The following is a 20,907-nucleotide window of genomic DNA, read 5'->3' on the forward strand; positions in this document are numbered from 1 at the left end:
TAAATTGACGAATGTAAGATATGGAAAGGTTAATTATAATTTTCTACATCAGTTATATTTAACTCCAGAGAAAATGAAAAAATATGGTTTTAGTAATTTGGATTCTTGTTTTAGATGTGGTTTATGTACTGGAACTTTTTTTTACATGCTGTTTGGTCTTGTGTTAAAGTACAATCATTTTGGGAAGGAATTAGGTTGGTTTTGGAAAAAATTATATAACATTAAATTACCATTAGACCCATCGACTTTTATTTTTTTTTATTGGGTTATATGGTCTCTTTGAGGGGATTAGGGTTGGATAAGTTTCAAATTGCATTTGTACGCTTAGTGTTGTCTGTAGCTCGAAAATGTGTAGCTAGTACTTGGAAAGATAATATAGAGATTAATATAACACGCTGGCATAATGAATTGAATGCTTGTATTGTTATGGAAAAAAATTACATATAACTTGCATGGCAATTCTCTTTTTGTTAATAAGTGGTCTCCTTACTTGGAGTATATGCATTTAGATATACTTTGATTTATTGTAAATATTTTCAGGTTTTTTTTTATTCATATCTTTGGCTCTCCTTAAGAGAGCTGGCTGATGGGGTGGGGTTTTTTTCATACTTATACAAAATTGATTTCTTTTTGTTATTGGACTGTATATTGTTTTTTATTGAAGATCTTTTCAATAAAGTTAAAAAAAATCGTTAAAGTTTCCAACTGACAGAAAGTAAACCAAAACTGAAAATAAATTTGCATTTCTTAAATAGTATATATAAATTAATTTTTTTGAAATTTTGTACAGGTGGATGCTGCCTCAGTGAGACAAATTGATCGACTTAGAGCTGCCAGTGGGATCATGCAAGAGGAGCTTAGAAACCACAATGGTATTATATATCCTACTGCACATGGGCTAAGAAATGAAAAAGAACAAGAGGCTGCAGTGGCCATGACCAGTCTGGGATTTATGGCTGATAGAATGCCTGATTTGAATTATAAAGTGCATCCACCAGAAACACTGGAAAATGGCAGTGGTTGCACAAAGCCTCATGAAAACTTCAGCACACTGTACAAATCACCTCCTGGTCTACAAAATGCCACTGCTGCCAGAGGTGAACCACTGGGTTTAGAAGGATCTTCAAGTGGAAAACAAACACCAGTAAATGGAACTAGTCCAAGTTATTTGCGACTTCCATGGGTTAATCCATACATAGAGAGCCCAGCATCAGGCATGTATTCATTTGTGGACTCAACAAGCAATTACCCAAGGAACATTTATAAAACATGTTTGATACCGTCACAAAATTCATATGGTTTACCGCAGCACATAACCTATTCTCCAGTTTGTAGTCACAGTGACCGTTTCTTATACATACCACCTCCACACTATGGTTTGCCTCCCATTCCTTCATCTCTTCCTTCTCCACTAAGGATAACACCAGCTGCAACATCACCCATAATGTCATCCATGGTTCACTGTTCTGAAAAATGCCTTTCAGGGATCATGACAGGTAACCCAAGACTGCCAGTTGATCCACACATTCTGACTCATCAGATATCAAGTACCAAGAAAGCAAGGGTTTCAGCCAATGAAAAATCAAATGCTAATAGTATTTCAGCTGACACAGGTACACTGTTGCAATCTCCAAGACCACCTTCCCGGCTTCACCTATCATCATCACAGGTTGGAGACAGCTCTTCTGAATTTCAGAAGCATCTTGCTCGGATATCTGTTCCTTCTCCTTCGTTGGCCGTTCCTCATGGTTATTTAAGTCTAAATAATGAATTTGCTTCTCCTGTTCGATCAGTGAATGGAAAAACTGCAAAGCCGCCAGAATCTAGTGAAAACTTCCAACAGACAGCGACACATTCACGAAACACTCAGTCTGAACAAAAAACTGCTAAATCTCCATCACTGCAGGAAAAACAGATATCAACCAAGGACTGTAATGAAAAGCCTCTAGATCTGTCTTCTAAAGTAGGATGCGGTGAGACCTCAAGTGAACAGGTGTCAAAGACTGAGAGTACTGATAAAGTTACACCAGGCAAATGGCGAAACAACTCTTTATCGACAAGCAAGGAAACACATTCTGAAGGTTTTTCAACATCAATGCATAATGATCTTCCTGTTGAAAGGCCTGCTATTATCAATAGATTACACTCAACGTGGGCCATTCCCAGTACTAGTTCTCCGGGAGACCATCAAACCAGTAGTATAATGGTGAGCAATAAAACACTAGAGCGTATCATTCCACATCAGAGAAGCTCCTCATGTCCTAGAATTGGGAGTTCCAATGGTTCCGTTACTCATATTCCAGGTTCTGTCTCTGGTTTGGGCCGACCTGCATCTGCTTCACCTTCACCAAATGTTAATGCTGAATGGGTTCAGTCTGAAAAGGCACATAGGAATAATTCTTCAAATAAGACTTCTGTTATTCACCAAACAGGACAGTCCTCCCCAGTACCAAGTAAACAGCCCACTAAAGGGACCAAAGGAAGCTGTCAAGATTTTGTGTCACATGCAACTGAAAGTGGTCATTCATCAGGTTCAATATTTTTAACTCCAAATGAGACATTTCTATCTCCACCTTTACCATATCCAAATAGGTATTTCACTTACTCTACACCAGAAGGAATCCCAATTAGCCACCTTCCCATACCTGATAAAGGACTTGTATTTCCCCATCCTGCTTTATTGCCCAATGGCAATTTATATGCAGGAAACTTAGCACCAAAGCACAGACTTTCTTACACCAGTTTGCCAACATGCAGAAGTGAATATACCCTATTTCACAACACCCAGAATTTAATTAACCCCATCATCCCACCACCCAGTGTTCAGGAAGAAAAACGAAGTGAAGGAGCACAGCGACGATCCAGATCACATGATCGACTTCGATGCAGCGAAGAATCTGTTAACAGAGAGAGGCCACAGGAGATATTACAAAATACTAATGCAGACCAGTTGCAGGTTTCAGGAAGAAGTGAACTATTATGTCATAGTCCAAAGAATCATGGCAAAACATTTGCCAAAGATATTAAGGACAAACACCTGATCTCAGAACACAATGATCAATGGAGTAAAATTGAAGCAAAAATATCAAAAAAATGTATCCCATCAGAAGGAAGTAAACAAAATTCCTCAAAGGTATGCAGTGGCAAAACAGTTGACTCTGTGGAAGCCATTTCACAAGATGGAAAAGACAGAGATGTCCATAAGGGAATGGAAATCTGCAGCTTATCACAGGGCCTGTGTTTATCAAATCAGAAGTTAAACAAAGAAAATTCTTCAGACAGCCAAAGCAAAGAGAGTACAACAGTTCAAATGATTTCTGATGTCTCAGTGGATGCTCCTTTCATTGACCATGTTGCCACATCTTCTGGAAAAACACTTACAGAGAAAGAATTTGGTGCTGAAACTGGGCAATTTTTGGCTCAGTTGAATCACAGTGATACCAAAGACAGAACTGAAGATCTGGAGGTAACAGCTGCTAAATTTATGAAGCCGAAGAAGTCTAATCTAACAAAGCGAATAGCAAACTCAGCTGGGTATGTGGGAGATAAATTTAAGTGTGTCACAACTGAACTATATGCAGACTCTAGTCAACTTAGTCGAGAACAAAGAGCACTACAGGTGAGTTTTTGACTTATTTATCAGTGGCTGAAAGAATGCATCTTATTTTAAAAAAATCCTTTATAAATTTGTATAATTTAATCTTCTTGCTTGAGAAAAGTGCATCCTATTTAAAATAAGCTTATGAATCTTTTGAAGGGTATCCATACATTCCTTTGCTAAGCCATAATAAAAAGGAAATGTTCCATCTTAAGAATTTCTTGAGCATATATACCAACAGTTAAATCTAAATTCCCTTGGGAAATTGGCAACACTCTCAAGACAATATGTAGTGTTCCAAGTTATCCTGAAGATGTCAAAGGTCAGTCACATGGGAGAGGGCGGGAGTTACTTGTATGCCAAACTAGGCAAAGTTTGCAAGGTTGAGACTGGAGTCAATCACATATTATCCACAAATTCAAAATGTATTAATTTCTTCAGTTTGTCATGGTGGAATTTAAACTCAAGACCATCTGGTTGTTAGTCCAGATCATAACCATTATGGTACTGGGCCCATATAAATTTTTGCATCCTTCTAAGATTTTGTGCCTTAGATACCAGTTTTCATACCTTTGAATTCACATTCCTTTTGAGCCATCTCAATGTGTATTCCTATAACTCAGAGTAATCTATATTTTAAAATAGGAAAATTGGGATAAAATAATATGTAGGTAAAAATAAAGAGGCACCAAATTTGAGGTGGTTAAGAAATGATGTATATAGACTTGGTACACTGTCGTGTATTGGCTTTGTCCTTGTATTCATGGTTGTTTTGTTTAATTGAATGAATTTTGGAAATCTCAAGAACCACACTTATTGTGTATTTCTGTAACATGTTCAAAAATGTTTGGGCTATTGTTCTTGTGCTGTAATTCTAAACTAGAAGGTGTATAGCAGTAAAAAATGGTGATATGTTAATGATCTCCAAAGATAAGTTTTCACCCTACGCTAGCAATGTTATATGTGGGTCCATTAAGTAAGTGAATTCCTTTCCCCCTATCCCATTCTCCCTCTGCTTTTTTCCCCCACACATTTGTACTGTATATATTTATTGTATGTAAGGTCTTCAGTAAACATTCCACTTCTACACAAATTTTTGATAGGTGAAAAGACTCTTATCATTTTCAATCTTGTTGTGAAATATTGGTTTGTGTCTGTAAAAATGAATGATAAAGTTCCCCACTGAGTGATCATTTTAATTGAATAGATGGAAGGATTATCACAAGAGGACAGTATTTTAAATCAGCCTGCTGCTTACTGTGAGGTCAGTTCTTAAGATTTTTCTCAGATTGTTTAACATAAATGAAAAGAATTGTTAAATGATATTAGTTAACAAAAGTTTGGACAGCGAGCCATTAGATGTGGACCCCAAAATTAGTCTACAAACTACCTTCCTTGTGTTGAAATTCTGAAGCATGGTTCAAGATTATATACAATAGAAATATACTGATTTTTTTTTTAAACATACAACAATCCTTTTTTTCATGGTGGATACTATAGTTATGTTAGTAAATAGTGCATTGATAGAACTTAAGATCACTGTTCAGTGTTGTCTTTTACTAACTTTAGAAATTCTCTTTCAATGAACATTCTGTACAGGTATGAAAACAAGGCAATTTTAATTGCTTTTGTGTTAATAAAAGTTTATTTTTCATTTTTTAATACTTTTATTTATGATTCTAGCGTGCTATGATGCGCTTTTCTGAACTTGAGATGAAACAACGAGATGATAGTAGGGAAACTGAGGATGCATTAGAGGACAACAAATTAGGTGTCACTGAATGGAAAAACCTCTCTGGGAAGAAAGAAAAGAAGTCAAAGGAAGATTCAGAAGATGAGATTACTTCAATAGAAAATTTTGATGAAGGTGAATAACATAAATTGAATAATGATAACTTATTGTACATTGGAAGGGTTAGTGATCTATTAATTGCAATAACTGGTATACAAATTCCAATTAAAATTACTTTCTTATTGATAACTTTCAAATCATTGGACCTGATCCAAACTGAATTACCAGTGTTTAATAATTCAAAGAAAAGTAAGCCTCAACAATATGCCTATGTGCTGAGGTTCAAAGAACTCAGAGGGCTGATTCTGTCATTTTGCTGCACCTCTTTATAAAATGTACAGTAGTGTATAGAATTTTAGAACTAGTAAAACATATTTGATCAATAAAACTATGTTTGATTAAGAATTTGGTAACTCGGATCTTTGCCAGCGAATAAAGAAAAACATCATTGCAATTACCATTTTATACGCAATACCTTGATTGTGAAATATTTTTAAGAAATTTGTTGAACAGTATATTCTCTTTTGGAATATTTTGAATTTTACATAACCTTAATTTTGGGAGTGTTATTATTGTGTCATAAATGATTTAAAAATTAATATCAATACAATAAAAAATTTACGAACTTTCAAAAAAAGTTATTTGAACAATGGATACCAGCCAGCTTTTTAATAGTTTTGATCTTAAAATAAATAATTACTACACTTTCTGAGTAAATTAATTACTTTTGACACAAAAACCTATCTGAACTGTGTCTATCAGGGCCTCTGTATAAAATCTGAGGATGTCGTGATGATGGAATCTTGCAAGTTTTGTGTCGGAGTCTGAATCTGAACAATCTGAAAGAGTGCAGAAAACAAATAGGTTTTATGGAAATTTAACTTGGTTTAAAATTTCTCCAACATTCTCAGTCGTTAAGTCAGTTTTGAATTATACCGATGTTAGATGCATATGCAAGGATAACCCTATCTCAATATGTGAAATCTGCATAATTTCAGAAACGACGGACAGGAGAGTGCCGTATATTAACACTTGACCTATTTTCTAAGCAATCAGACTATTACTTCATCCCTAGGTATTCAGTGAATTTTTTTTGGTGGGGGGGGGTGGGTATCACAGTTAGTATTTCTGTATCATGTAGTAATACATAGTTTTAATGACTTATTCTCAAAATGAACCTGAGAAGTAAAAGTTACGTGTCAATGATCATTTCAGTGAATGTTTTCTTTCACTGGGTAATTAATGCTGCTGAATTATTGGTTGATTCTTAAATGCCCTGTTAGTTTACTGACTTGTCTGCCAGTCACCTGTCAGAGAAAGACCGGTAATGAAACTGCCGAGTTGCTGTGGTGAATTAAAACTATTACCATGACAACAATCTATGAAGTGTTACCATGGTACACCACATGGTGATAAATTACAGGATATGCCATGAGTCATATGATTCTTGTTAGCTGTGACCAAATGATTTAAGAAACCACACAAATACCCACTGTTAAACATATAATTGTCTTCTGTTGGTTAGAAATCCAAACACCGCTGATATTCATCCTGCATATTATTAACAGCAACACCAGCAACAAGTCACATTTATATTTTAAGAAATTTTCTTTATTCAGCGCCATGGTTCTGCTGATGGTGTGAGCCCCTGCCTTAAATGTCTGTTCATGTATGAGCTGAAACAGTTTGAAGTCAGACTATTCGATCACAGATGAGTCTCCCCCCTGATTTCAGTTAAAATGTAGAGATAGCTTTAATTTTCTAGCAATACAAACTTAGGGCCATAGCAATTTGTAATGCAGCATAACTGAGATTAACTTAACACATACCAGCCATCAAATTGCAGTACATTCAAGTTTATTATGCTGAGAAGTATAATAAGATGAGCTAATGATTTGAAAAAATTAAGTCTCATCAACAAACATAAGACAATGAAAACTGCTGTGGATGTGTGAATGTTCGGTGAAAATAGAGTTCATAAATAGAACTGGAACAATTACATTTTAAATTACTGTTGATGATACTGACATGTTTCACATGTCATTTGTCTATTATTTTGATGCAATCAAGTCATTTACATTAAACGGGTTAATGTTTCTGCTAAAAAAAGTAAGAATTTACTTGCAAGACATTCCCTTTAGCAATATCAACAGTAAATTATAGATATGTATTTCTAAATCTGATTTATGGTATTTGGTGAAAGATCATCATTAAAATTGCTATGGTGTTCATTTTGATTTTATCTTGAAAAATCAATTGTTTGATAAGACCAGAATTTGCATTATGATTTTCTCTTCAAATTAGCCTACCAAAAGAAACAAAAGAATGGATTCCGAGATTTTATTCCGCTAATTCTGCAAGTACAAGCACACAATGCGTCTGGTATGTACTATTTGGGTGTTAAGAGAAGTTTAAGGAATATACGTTTTCATAATATTTTAAGTTTGCAAAAATGTTTTGCTTGAATTTCTGTGCTCAAATTTTGAAGGTGATTAATTGAGCTTGTGTGGGAGCTAATTTTTAATTTCCATAATTTTCAAATATATGGAGAATATGGTTAACATCTTGCTGAAGTTACAGTGCCCTCCATAATGTTTGGGACAAAGACACTTTTTTTCCTTTATTTGCCCCTGTGCTCCACAGTTTTACATTTGTAATTAAACAATTCAGATATAATTATATCTGATTCCACATTCCACATTTTATTCAAGGTTATTTGTTTACATTTTGGTTTGGCCATGTAGAAATTACAGTACTTTTTGTGCATAGTCGTTCCACCCCCCCCCCTCCCCCCCGCCCATTTCAGGATACCATAACATTTGGGACATTTAGCTTCACAAGTGTTTGTGATTACTCAGGTATGTTTAATTGCTTCATTGGTGCAGGTTTAAGGGAGTTAGGGAGGGTTCTAACCTTTTGATCACCTTTGGAGTCTGCAGTTGCCATTTTTCAACATGAGGACCAGTGAAAGTCAAAGAAGACATTATGAGGCTGAATAACAAAAATAAAACAAGAGATACTGCCCAAACCTTAGGATTACCCAAATCAACAGTTTGGAATATCTTTAAGAAGAAAGTGCACATTGGTGAGCTCAGTAATCTTAAAAGGACTGGTATTCCAAGGAAGACCTCCATTCTGATGACAGAAGAATTCTCAAGAGAATGAAGAAAAATCCCCAAACACCTGTCCAACATATCAGAAACTCTCTTCAGGAGGCAGGTGTGAATGTGTCAATGACAACTGTCTGCAGAAGAGTTCATGAACAGAAATACAGAAGCTGCTACACTGCAGGCTGCAAACCATGGCAAAGGTGGTATACTTTGGATCTTGGGCAGTTCCTTCTTGACATCACTCTTCATACAGTTTAATCTTGGTCTCAACTGTCCACAAGACCGTTTTCCAGAATTCTGAAGGCTCTTTTAAATACATGGCAAACTGTAATTTGGCTATCCTTTCTGTGGCTAACTAGTAGTTTACATCATGCAGTGTAACCTCTGTATTTTTTTTCATTTTAAGTTTTTTGCAGACAGTAAGTCATTGACATCCGTATCTGCCTCCTAAAGAGTGTTTCTGATCCGTCAGACATACATTTGGGGATTTTTCATCATTATGATGAGAATTCTTCAGTGGAGATCTCCATAAGTCAGTGGGAATTAGAGGAGCAAATATGTTGGGCAAACACAGATAGCTGAAAGAATTGTGTACAGTTCTTAACTGCAAACTACAGGAAGGATATCAGTAAGATTGAAAAGGTACATAGAAGAGTTACTAGGATACTGCTGGGTTTTCAGGAGTTGAGTTACAGGAAAAGATTAAACAAGTTTATTCCTTGGAGTGTAGAAGAATGAGGGGAGATTTGATAGAGATTTACAAAATTATGAACAGTATAAACAGTAAATGCAAGTAGGCTCTTTCCACTTAGATTAGGAGAGATAAATATAAAAGGACATGGCTTTAGGGAGAAAGGGAAAAGGTTTAGGGGAACTTCTTCACTCAGGGGGAGTGGTGGGAGCGTGGAACAAGCTACCATCTGATGTGGTAAATGCAGACTCACTCTTAAATTTTAAGAATAAATTGGATGGATACATGGATGGGAGAGGTTTGGAGGGTTATGGAATGGGTGCAGGTCGGTGGGACTTGTGGAATGATGTTTTGGCACAGACTAGAAGGGCTGAATGGCCTGATTTCTGTGCTATAGTGTTCTATGGTTCTAATAATAGGGTTGTCATAGTGGGTGATTTTAATTTCTCTCATGTTGACTAGGACTGCCGTAGTGAAAAGTGCTTGGATGGAGGGGAATATATTAAGTGTGACCAGGAAAGTTTTTTCAACTGATGTACAAAGGCCCTGAGCAAACAATGAGAAGCTGGAGGAACTTAGTGGGTCAGGTACCATTCATTTAAATGAATTTAATTCCCTAAATGATCACACTTATCATTGCTACCCCTGGATGCTGCCTGACCTGCAGAGTTCCTCCTGCTTCTTGATCTTCACTCAAGATTCCAACATCTGCTACTTTTATTTTTTTCTGTTCCTCTTCTGGAGAGGGGGCTACACTGGAGCTCCTGCTGGGAAATGAGGCAGGGCAAGTGACTGAAGTGTCAGTGAAACACCTCTTGAGGACCAGTGACCATAATTCTATTAGTTATAAAGTAGTTGAGGAAAATGGAAGGATTTGTTCTCAAATTTCAGGTTTTAAATGGCAACTCTCAAAATTTGATTGGGAGAGGCTGTTAGCAGGTAAGCAGATGTCTTTTTAAACAATGAAATAGGATGATGTGAAGGGTTGGCAGAATTGGGGAACCCTGACTCACAAGGGTTATTCACCCTCTGGTTAGAAAGAAGAGAAGGAGGCATATGGCAGCTGAGTTCAAGGAGTTCCCTTGAATATAGAGACACAGGAGTTGAAAAAGAGAGAAATCAGGAATGCAAAAAGAGGACGTGAAATGTCTTTGGTGAATAAGCTAATAAAGAATGTTAAGATTATTAAATATATTAAGTTCAAGTTTATTACCATCTGAATGTACATGTACAATCTGATGAAACAGCATCACCCCAGTCCATGGTACACACACACAAAACCCACAATTCACAGTACATAAAGATCTTAAAGATAATCAGAATAAATATACAGGTAGTCCTCAACTTCTGAGTTATGTCCACCTGTACTTATGACCAAACTTAAAAAAAACTTTATTAAAACTACTGTACAAATACATATTTTGTATTTAAAGTACTGTATACAGTGGTCCCTGCTTCCCACCGCAGCCCTAATGTCCCCGCTTCCCGCAGCAGCCTAAAATCCCCACTCCCCGCGGCAGTCCAATGCCCGAGTCCATTTACTTCATTATATTCTAGAAATACATATGGCTATTGGGAATATCTTTAATGAAGGTACTGTACATATGTTTACATTCTTTATTAAAGATTAATTTGTTAAAAATCTTTTTTAAAAATTACTTTATGGTCTCGTTTAATTGTGTATGGTGGGCGAACACAATTTATGACTAATTCGAGTTACGACCAGTTCGTCGGTCCCAATTATGGTAGTATGTCAGGGACCACTTGTATGAAAATATTTGGGATGTTTTACACAGTTACAGGACACTGATCATCAGTCTCACAGCCTGTAAAAAGAAACTATTCCCCAGCCTGGCAGTTCTGATTTTGATGTTCCTATACCACCTTCTTGATGGTAGTAGGTTAAAGATCCTGTGCGGTGGATAGAAATCTACAATTTCTTGAGCTCTATTTAGACAAAGCTCAAATGTTTTCTATAATGGAAAGGGAGACGGCTGTAATTCTCTCAGCTGTTTTAATGATTCTCTGTGTAGACTTCTAGTCTGATGCTTTGCAGTTACCATGCCACAAGATGATGCCGCCAGACAGGACACACACAATTTTGCTCCTTTAAGAGAGGGCATGGCCAAAAGAAGGTCTTAGACGTGTTTTGGTTGAGCTCTGCATGAAGTATACTAAATAGATGGTCAAAACTTCAAAATTTTCTTTATCAAAACTGGATAAAACTAGCAAGAAGAAGCCAAGGCAGCCGAGAACAAAGGTTGAAGAAGCTCCTATTCAACTGGGAACATCGGGTGAAAGTCCAAAAGGGAGTGGTATGAAAATGGTAGCGGGACCAACAGAACCAGGTAAAACTGGGGAGTTGGAATTGAACATTATCCTGAAAAAAATGAAGAATTTGCATAACCGATTCAGAAAATGTCTGAAATAAAAGAGATTGTTGAAGAACTGGTGGAGAGATTGGGTTGACCAGAGATTGATATGATGAAAATGCATGAAAAACTTGAGGAAAAGAAGAGCCAAAGAATGGGAGTCAGATAAACAAGGACTGCTGGACAATACTGACCATATGGAGAACTTTAATCGATAGAATAATGTCAAAATTATTGGACTGAAGGAAGGGACACGGTGAATTTTTTTCAAAAATGGATCCCACAAGTGTTGGGTGAAGACAAACTTGAAGAAAAACTGCATATCGAGATAGCTCACTGAACACTCAGATCCAGAAAAGCCGGTGATCAGAGATCAAGACCTGTTCTGGTGAGACTTCTAAACTACCGAAAGTGGGAGATAATTCTGGGAGCAGCATATGATTACTCTTAGCAGAATAATGGCCTGCCCGAGATTGATCATGAAAAGGTACTAGTTTTTTAAAGACTTTAGCCTGATCTTGATTAAAACAAAGAAAAGAATTTGAAGATGTGAAAAGACAATTACGCACTAAAAACTTGAAATATTTCAATGATATATCCTGCGAATTTGTAGGTTGAAGTAGCGGAAGGGAATCAGTGATTTTTCAAGACCAAGAAAGAGATAGAAGACTTTCTGTGAAGTTGTATATATAAAAAAAATTAAAGTTGACGAGGGAGAAGAATGTGAAAATATTTATAATGGAACTAAGTTAAAGTTGTATTTTTGTTAAACTATCTTGTATTTATTGTTTAAAAGTAAAGTGGTATAGAAATATTCACAGAGAGCACAGCAAAGGAAAAAAATATCTGGGAAAAGTGGTAGCAGGTGGAGATTCTGGTCTAAGGGGGAGAATGGCACCTGGAGAGGAGTAACAAAAAAAGATGGCACTAAAAGTGAGGGGTTCTTCTTCCTTGAGAGATTTTGCAGGCATTTCTCGCGGGCTTTCAGAGCTCTACATATATGTCGCTGTCATGCAAGGACATTGTGTGTTTTTCTTAAAGGGAAGGATCATTTTATTATCTAAAGAGTCAAAGAGATTTTACTGTTTAAAAAATATTGTTTAAAGGAATAATATGGATTGAACATTAACATTTATTAGTTTTAATGTTTTTTTTATTTTAAATTTTATTTTTCACACTATGAACCATACTAACCAAAATACACACAAACATTTCCCTCTTCAATATACACAGTGTCATTTTCTCCTCTTTTCCCCCCTCCCTTCCCTCCCTCCTTCACGCCGCCACCCCCCCCACCCACTCACATTCAATCTATATGATACATTAAACCCATTAAACAATGTCATCACACAATGAAAATAAAGAAGAAATTTGTGTCTTCTACTTTTACATCCTGGGTCAGTTCATTTCATCTTCTTCTCCTTCTGTCATTTTAGGCGGTGGAGGTCCACGGTAGGACTTCTCTGTTGTGTTCCATGTACGGTTCCCAAATTTGTTCGAATACTGTGATGTTATTTCTTAAACTATATGTTATTTTTTCCAATGGAATACATTTATTCATTTCTATGTACCATTGCTGTATTCTCAGGCTATCTTCTAATTTCCAGGTTGACATAATACATTTTTTTGCTACAGTTAAGGCTATCATAATAAATCTTTTTTGTGCTCCATCCAAATCGAGTCCAAGTTCTTTACTTCTTATATTACTTAGAAGAAAGATCTCTGGATTTTTTGGTATGTTGCTTTTTGTGATTTTATTCAATACCTGGTTTAGACCTTCCAAAACTTTTCCACTTTCTCACATGCCCAAATTGCATGTACTGTTGTTCCTGTTTCCTTCTTACAATGAAAACATGTGTCTGATACTGTTGGGTCCCATTTATTTAACTTTTGGGGCGTGGTGTATAGCCTGTGTAACCAATTATATTATATCATGTGTAACCTCGTGTTTATTGTATTTCTCATAGTTCCGGAGCATAGCTTTTCCCATGTTTCGTTCTTTATCTTTATGTTTAGATCTTGTTCCCATTTTTGTTTGGGTTTACAGCTTGTTTCCTCGTTCTCTTTCTCTTGCAGTTTGATGTACATGTTTGTTATAAATCTTTTAATTATCATTGTGTCTGTAATCACATATTCAAAATTGCTTCCTTCTGGTAACCTCAGTCTGCTTCCCAATTTGTCCTTCAAGTAGGTTTTCAGTTGGTGGTATGCAAACATTGTACCGTGAGTTATACCATATTTGTACTTCATTTGTTCAAAAGATAATAATTTATTTCCCATAAAAACAATTTACTAATCTTTTAATCCCTTTTCTCTCCCATTCTCTAAAGGAAAGGTTATCTATTGTGAAAGGGATTAGTTGGTTTTGCGTCAATAATAATTTTGGCAGTTGATAATTTGTTTTATTCCTTTCTACGTGAATCTTCTTCCAAATGTTGAGCAGATGGTGCAGTACTGATGAACTCCTATGTTGCAGCAGCTTTTCATCCCACTTATATAGTATATGTTCAGGTACCTTCTCCCCTATTTTATCTAGCTCTAATCTGGTCCAATCTGGTTTTTCCCTTGTTTGATAAAAATCTGATGGGTATCTTAATTGTGCTGATAGGTATCTTAATTGTGCTGCTCTGAAATAATTCTTAAAGTTTGATAGCTGTAAGCCCCCTTGTTTGTACCATTCTGTTAATTTATCTAGCGCTATCCTCGGTTTCCCCCCTTTCCATAAGAATTTCCTTATTATTTTCTTTAGCTCCTTGAAGAATTTCTCTGTTAGGTGAATTAGTAACGATTGAAATAGGTATTGTATCCTTGGGAAGATATTTATTTTAATGCAATTTACCCTTCCTATCAGTGTTAGTGGTAAGTCTTTCCAATGTTCTAAGTCGTCTTGTAATTTCTTCATTAATGGCTGATAATTTAATTTGTATAGATGGCCTAGATTATTATCTAGTTGTATACCTAGGTATCGAATTGCTTATGTTTGCCATCTAAATGGTGATTCTTTCTTAAACTTTGTGAAATACGCATTATTCATTGGCATTGCTTCACTTTTATTTGTGTTGATCTTGTACCCCGATACTTCTCCATATTCCATCAATTTCTTATGTAATTCTTTTATTGATAATTCTGGTTCTGTTAAGTATACTATGACGTCATCTTCAAATAGACTGATTTTATATTCCTTCTCTTTTATTTTTATCCCTCTTATTTTATTTTCTGTTCTTATCAGTTCTGCCAGTGGTTCTTTGGCTAACGCGAACAGTGAGGGAGATAGTGGACATCCCTGCCTAGTTGATCTGCTTAATTTAAATTGGCTTGATATATATCCATTGACTGTCACCTTCGCCAATGGTCCCTTATATAATGCTTGAATCCAATTAATATATTTCTCTGGTAGGTTGAACCTCTATAATACTTTGAATAAATAATTCCATTCTACTCTGTCAAAGGCTTTCTCTGTGTCTAAGGCAACTGCCACTGTTGGCGTCTTATTTCCTTGTACTGCATGGATTAAGTTAATGAACTTACAGATATTGTCCGTTGTTCGTCTTTTCTTAATAGATCTAGTTTGATCTAGTTTTACTATTTTTGGTACACAGTCGGCCAATCTTTTTGCTAATAGTTTAGCTATTATCTTATAATCTGTGTCAAGTAGAGATATTGGTCTATACGATGCTGGTGTTAGTGGATCTTTCCCCGTCTTTAGTATTACTGTAATTATTGCTGTTTTGCATTAATCTGGCATGTTTTGTGTTTCTTCAATCTGGTGCATTATATTAGTTTTAATGTTAATGGAATTAATGAGTCAGTGAAGAGAAAACTGGTTGGGCATACTTAAAATATTAAAGGCAGATATTGTCTTTTTACAAGAAACACATCTTACCAGATTGGAGCATGCAAAATTAAAAAGAGATTGGGTGGGGCAGGTAATGTAGTCTTCATTTAAATAAAAGCAAGAAGTGTAGTGATTTTAATTTAAAAAATATCAATAATAATATAAAAGACATTAACTGATCAAGGTAGAAGATTTGTAATGGCACACTGCAAAATTTATGCAAACTTTAATGAACATTTATGCCCCAAATTATGACAATGAAGTCTTTATGAAGGATATCTTTTTAAAAACCTCAGGAGGAAGGCAAAATACATTGATTGGAGGAGATTTCAATTTTTGTTTAGGTCCAGTATTGGACAAATCAGAAAGAACAAGAACAAAAGCTGCAGAAACGACATTATCATTGATAAGGATTTAAATTTAATTGATATTTGGAGGCGGCTCAACCCCTTGGAAAGAGACTATTTATTCTACTCAAGGGTACATAATTCATATACTAAGATTGACTGACTTATCTATAATGTCTGTCCAGTTACAAGGTAAAGTGCTAAAAACTGAGTATTTAGCAAGACCTTTATCAGACTACTCACCATTAACATTAACTATCACAATAATGGAAAAATAAGAAAGTATGTATAGATGATGCCATAATGCTAAATTATTAAAAATGAAGGATTTTTACGAATTTATTAAGAGACAAAGAAATATTTTGTGAAAACAATCTTCCTTCCACTGACAACAGTTTTCTAATATGGGATACGCTTAAAGCTTATTTTAGGGGACAATTTATTTCTTACACTGAAAATTTTAAGAGAGAATATGCGAGAGACTTAGAAGGTCTAGAGAAGGATATAACAAAATTAGAAAAAGAATATCAGATATCAGGAACACAAGAAGTATAGAATATTAGAGGACAAAAAGTTACAATATAATACACTCCAAACATATAGAATGGAAAAATGATATTAAAAACTAAACAAAAATATTATGAACTAGGAGAACGGGCAGATAAAGTGATATCTTGGCACGTTAAAGGAGAGGAGTCATCCAGAATGATAAATGAAATAGAAAAAGAAGCTGATACTGTAACATATAATCAGAAAGAAATAAATTAATATGTTTAGACAATACTATATGAAACTATATAAATCAGAATTAGAAGGAGATGAAAGCAAAATGGAGGAATTGTTAACTAATGTTGAACTTCGTAAACTAGATATGAGAGAAAAAGATGATTTAGGTGCTCCTTTACAAGGAAACAAATAGAGAAAGCTCTGGGTACTTTACAAGCTAATAAGTCCCCGGAGGAAGATGGGTTCCCTCATGAGTTCTTATAGATAATTTAAAGATTCGTTGATGCCTCTTTTGATGGATGAGTTGGACCAGGTGGTGGAGAACTAACCCCCCCCAGAAACTTTTTCAGCTGCTATGATAACAATGTTACTGAAGAATAGAGACCTATTGAAAACCTCATCATACAGACCAGTATCACTTCTGAATGTAAACTATAAAATTCTAGCAACAGATTGGGTGAGTATTTACCAAAATTAATACATCCAGATCTGGTGGCATTTGTTAAAGGAAGACATTCTTCAAATAGTCTTGGTAGATTATTCATTGTAAAACATATGACAAAATCAAGATTGGATCCAAACATAACTATTTCTTTAGATGCAGAAAGGACATTTAACCAACTAGAATGGTCATTCTTATATACAACATTGGAAAAATTTGGTGTAGTTAGAAAATTAATAAATTGGATAAAAATTCATTATTATAAACCACAAGCTAAAATTATAACTAATAACCAAATGTCATCTATTTTTCCCTTGAGTCGATCGGGTAGACAGGGGTGTCTCCTATCACCAGCATTATTCATCCTAACATTTGAACCTCTGGCAAGATTATAAAAAAGAGATTTGAATATTAAGGACTTCAAAGTTGGACAGAAGAACATAAAATTAGTTTATTTGCTGATGATGTGCTATTATATATGTCTGACCCATCGGAATCACTGATAAGATTGCAAACAATATTAGAAAAATGTGGAAGAAAATCAGGTTATAAAATAAATATGGATAAAATTGAGATAATGCCATTGCAGAACTTTGATTATGAAAGATATCAAAAAGGTAGTAGATTTAAATGGAAGAAAGATGGAATTAAATACTTAGGAATAATGACAGATAATAATTTACAGAATGTATATATGCTTAATTATAATCCTCTACTAGAAAAAAAAAGTCTACAGAAATGGAAAGATCTGATGATTATAATAATAAGGGTAAAATGTATAAAAATGAAGGTAATGCCAAGACTACAGTATCACTTTCAATCATTTCTTATTGTACTAACTAAAAATGTATTTAAATTATTACATAATTGTATAAGACAATTCCTATGGAATAACAAAGTACCAAGAATTGCATTGGAAAAGTTAACAAGGGACTATAAATTGGAAGGACTTAGATTTCTGGATTTTAAGAAGTATCTATCAGCAAAATCAAGATTTCTATCATCTTTCTTTGAAGAAAACAGTCCCCCTTCATGGATTCGAATGGGACTGAATTCACTAACAGAGGAGATTCAATATATGTGGAATGTTAAATCAATAACAAAAAAACCAGATAATCCTATATTAATACATATGATTAGAATATGGCAAGAAATAAATTAATGTACTGGGGAAAAAAAGCAGGTACATCACTGAGCGCACCATTATGTAAAAATGTACTACTGCCTATGAATATGGGTAACAAAATATTGAATGCATGTATGACAAGGGAATAAGATATGTTGATGATTGTAATATGGAAGGATCTCATGTCTTTTGAACAATTAAGAAATAAGTATGGAGTCGCTAAGGGGACATTGATTTGCTTTCTCCAGTTAAGATTGTTCTTAAGAGAAAGATGGGGACCAAACTTGGCCCCACCTGAAATTAGCAAGATGGAATGAATAATTTGACAGGGGAAACACATCTAAACTTGTATCTAAGGTGAACTTTGCTCTCCAAAATGAAAGTGCAAAGCCAGGTTTACAGAGATCGAGAGAGAGATGGGAGTTGGATTTAGGAGTTGCAATAATGGAAAGATGCTGGTCTGATTGGTGTTTGGATAGCATGGCATCAATTATAAATGCAAGATACTTATTAGTACAATATAATTTTCTACACCAATTATACCTCACACTACAGAAATTTCATAATCAAAATCTGAAGTATCGGAGATATGTTTTAGATGTGGAATAGAAATAGGGAATTTTGTATGTGCTATGTGTGAAGGTGAGACCTTTCTGGCAGGATTTTACTGAAATAATAACAAGGATAACGGGTGACTTTCGCGGACGATCCGGAACTTTATATTTTGGGCAATTTTATTGAAATAAGTAATAAACTAACTAAATTCCAAATTTCATTTGTTAAAATAAGTTTAGCTGTGACTAAGAAATATATTGCAATTACTTGGAAATCTGAGACTCCCCTCTACAGATAGCACAATGGAAGACAGATGAACAGTTGTATTCCTATGGGGGAAAAAAAATCACATACAATCTAAAGAACAAATAAATGACACATATATAAAAATATGGAAACCATATTTGCATTATATAGGGGCCCAAATATAAATTTTTTTAAATGTGCTATTATTATAAAAATATGTGACCTCCCCAATGGAGACTTTCCCTTTTTAAGCCCAACTGTAAGCCCTGATGATGTACAGATTTATACTGTGAAGGGGGTGGAGAGAAGGGGTTGTTGTGTTTTGTTTTGTAAGAAAAAGTTGTTTATAATTTTTATATATGCACACACACACACACATACACACACACACACACGCACACTTATATCTATATATTTTGAAAATGGAAAATTTTGATATGTATATTTTGTGTTTAAAAAAAAAACAAAAATAAAATATTTTTTTTATAAAGTGCTCCTGTAAAAGATTGTTAAGATGGGAGCTGGTAGCTTTGCCCTCCTTAGCATCCTTAGGAAGTGTAGGTGCTGCCATTGCCTTACAGACGAATGAAGAGATTTTGTAAGTCCAGGATAGGTCATCCCTTATATGCATGCCAAGGAACTTTGTGGTCCCCACATTTTCCACAAGGAACCATTGATGTGTAGAGCAGAATGGTTGACCTTCATCCAACTAATGTCCACAATTATCTCCTTTGTCTTGTCAACGTTGAAACTCGGGTTGTTATACTCACACCATTTCACAAACCTTTCAACCTTTACATTGAAATGCAACTTCTCATTGTTTTTGATGAGGTCAACTACATTGTCATATCATTTGCAAATTTGAAGATTCTTTTGCAACTTAATCTTGCAGAGCAGTTATGAATCAGCAACATGAACAGTGATGGGCTGAACACAGAGCCCTGAGGTGTGCTAATGCTCAGTGTGATGGGGTTTGAGGTTTTACTTGCAATCCAGACAGACTGCAGTCTTTCTTTCAAGAAGTCAATAATGAAGTTGCAGAGAGGGGTGTTGAGTCCAAGCAAAGACCATTTATCCACCAGCCTCTGAGTATGATCATGTTGAATGCTGTGGACTGGTTTGGATGGTTGGCAAACTGAAATGGAACCAATGTCACTAGAAGGTTCGTATATCTGCTTTCTGACACCAGCCACAAACACTTCATGATTGTAGACATCAGTGCCACTGGCCAGTAGTCATTTAGTCTTTCTTTGGCACTGGGATTATGGTGGCTGCCTTGAAACTTGCTCGTATAGTGGACTGCTGCAGTGAGATGTTGTATATGTCCGTGGCAACTTCTGTCAGCTGGGCAAAAGAGCTAAATTGCAGTGAGGGAGTGAATAGGTTTCCTAAAGCATCAATCCGATCATCTAAGTGTGGAAGCACAGGAGATGGGAAACATCTTGATTGGGTATTTTACATTTGTATTTATTGTGGAGGTCATGGAAATGAACTGTGAGGTCTTGGAACATAACCAAAATAAGCTCCTGGCAGTCAAATGCATGTAAAGATGGATAAACCCCATGACCTGATCAAGTGTTTTCTGGAACATTGTGGGAAGTTCGGAAAGAAATTACAGCGTCCTTAGATATTTGTATAATCATTGGGCCATAAATGGGGTACTGGAAGATCACAGGGATGTTCATTTTGTGCCTTTATTTAAGAAGAGCTGCAAGGACAACTTAGGCTGATAAGCCTAACATCAGTGGTGAAATGTTACTGAAGGGGATTCTAGGCGTCAAGTTCCAGGAGTATTTTGATCAGTAAATACGAATTAGGGACTGTCTGCATGGCTCTGTGCGTGACAAATTATCTCTCATATTCAATCCAGTTTTTAAAGAGATGATCAAGACAGTTGCTGAGGCTAGGTAATAGACATTGTCTATGTGGACTTTAGTAAGGCCTTTGACAAGATCCTGCAAGGAAAGCTAGTCCGGAAAGTCAGCTTGCACAAAAATCAAGGTGAGCTTGGATGTTAGGAGTCAGAGGTTGGTAGTGGAAGTTCTCTGTCGTGAATATGCTGATATA

General features: G+C 35.5%; 1 protein-coding gene across 14 annotated transcripts in view; it reads left to right on the forward strand.

Moving 5' to 3' along the window:
- bcor (BCL6 corepressor) overlaps positions 1 to 20,907 on the forward strand; it is a 292,865-nt gene that overhangs the window by 223,301 nt on the left and 48,657 nt on the right. For 13 of the 14 annotated variants that reach the window (XM_069889363.1, XM_069889366.1, XM_069889362.1 and 10 more), the window contains 4 exons: positions 791 to 3,619; positions 4,806 to 4,862; positions 5,282 to 5,465; positions 7,695 to 7,772. In XM_069889363.1, coding sequence (XP_069745464.1) covers positions 791 to 3,619; positions 4,806 to 4,862; positions 5,282 to 5,465; positions 7,695 to 7,772 — 3,148 coding nt within the window. The remainder of the gene's footprint in view (positions 1 to 790; positions 3,620 to 4,805; positions 4,863 to 5,281; positions 5,466 to 7,694; positions 7,773 to 20,907) is intronic. The other variant, XM_069889356.1, reaches the window with a different exon arrangement.

The sequence above is a fragment of the Narcine bancroftii genome, chromosome 7, assembly GCF_036971445.1.
Source record: "Narcine bancroftii isolate sNarBan1 chromosome 7, sNarBan1.hap1, whole genome shotgun sequence".
Classification (NCBI taxonomy): domain Eukaryota; kingdom Metazoa; phylum Chordata; class Chondrichthyes; order Torpediniformes; family Narcinidae; genus Narcine; species Narcine bancroftii.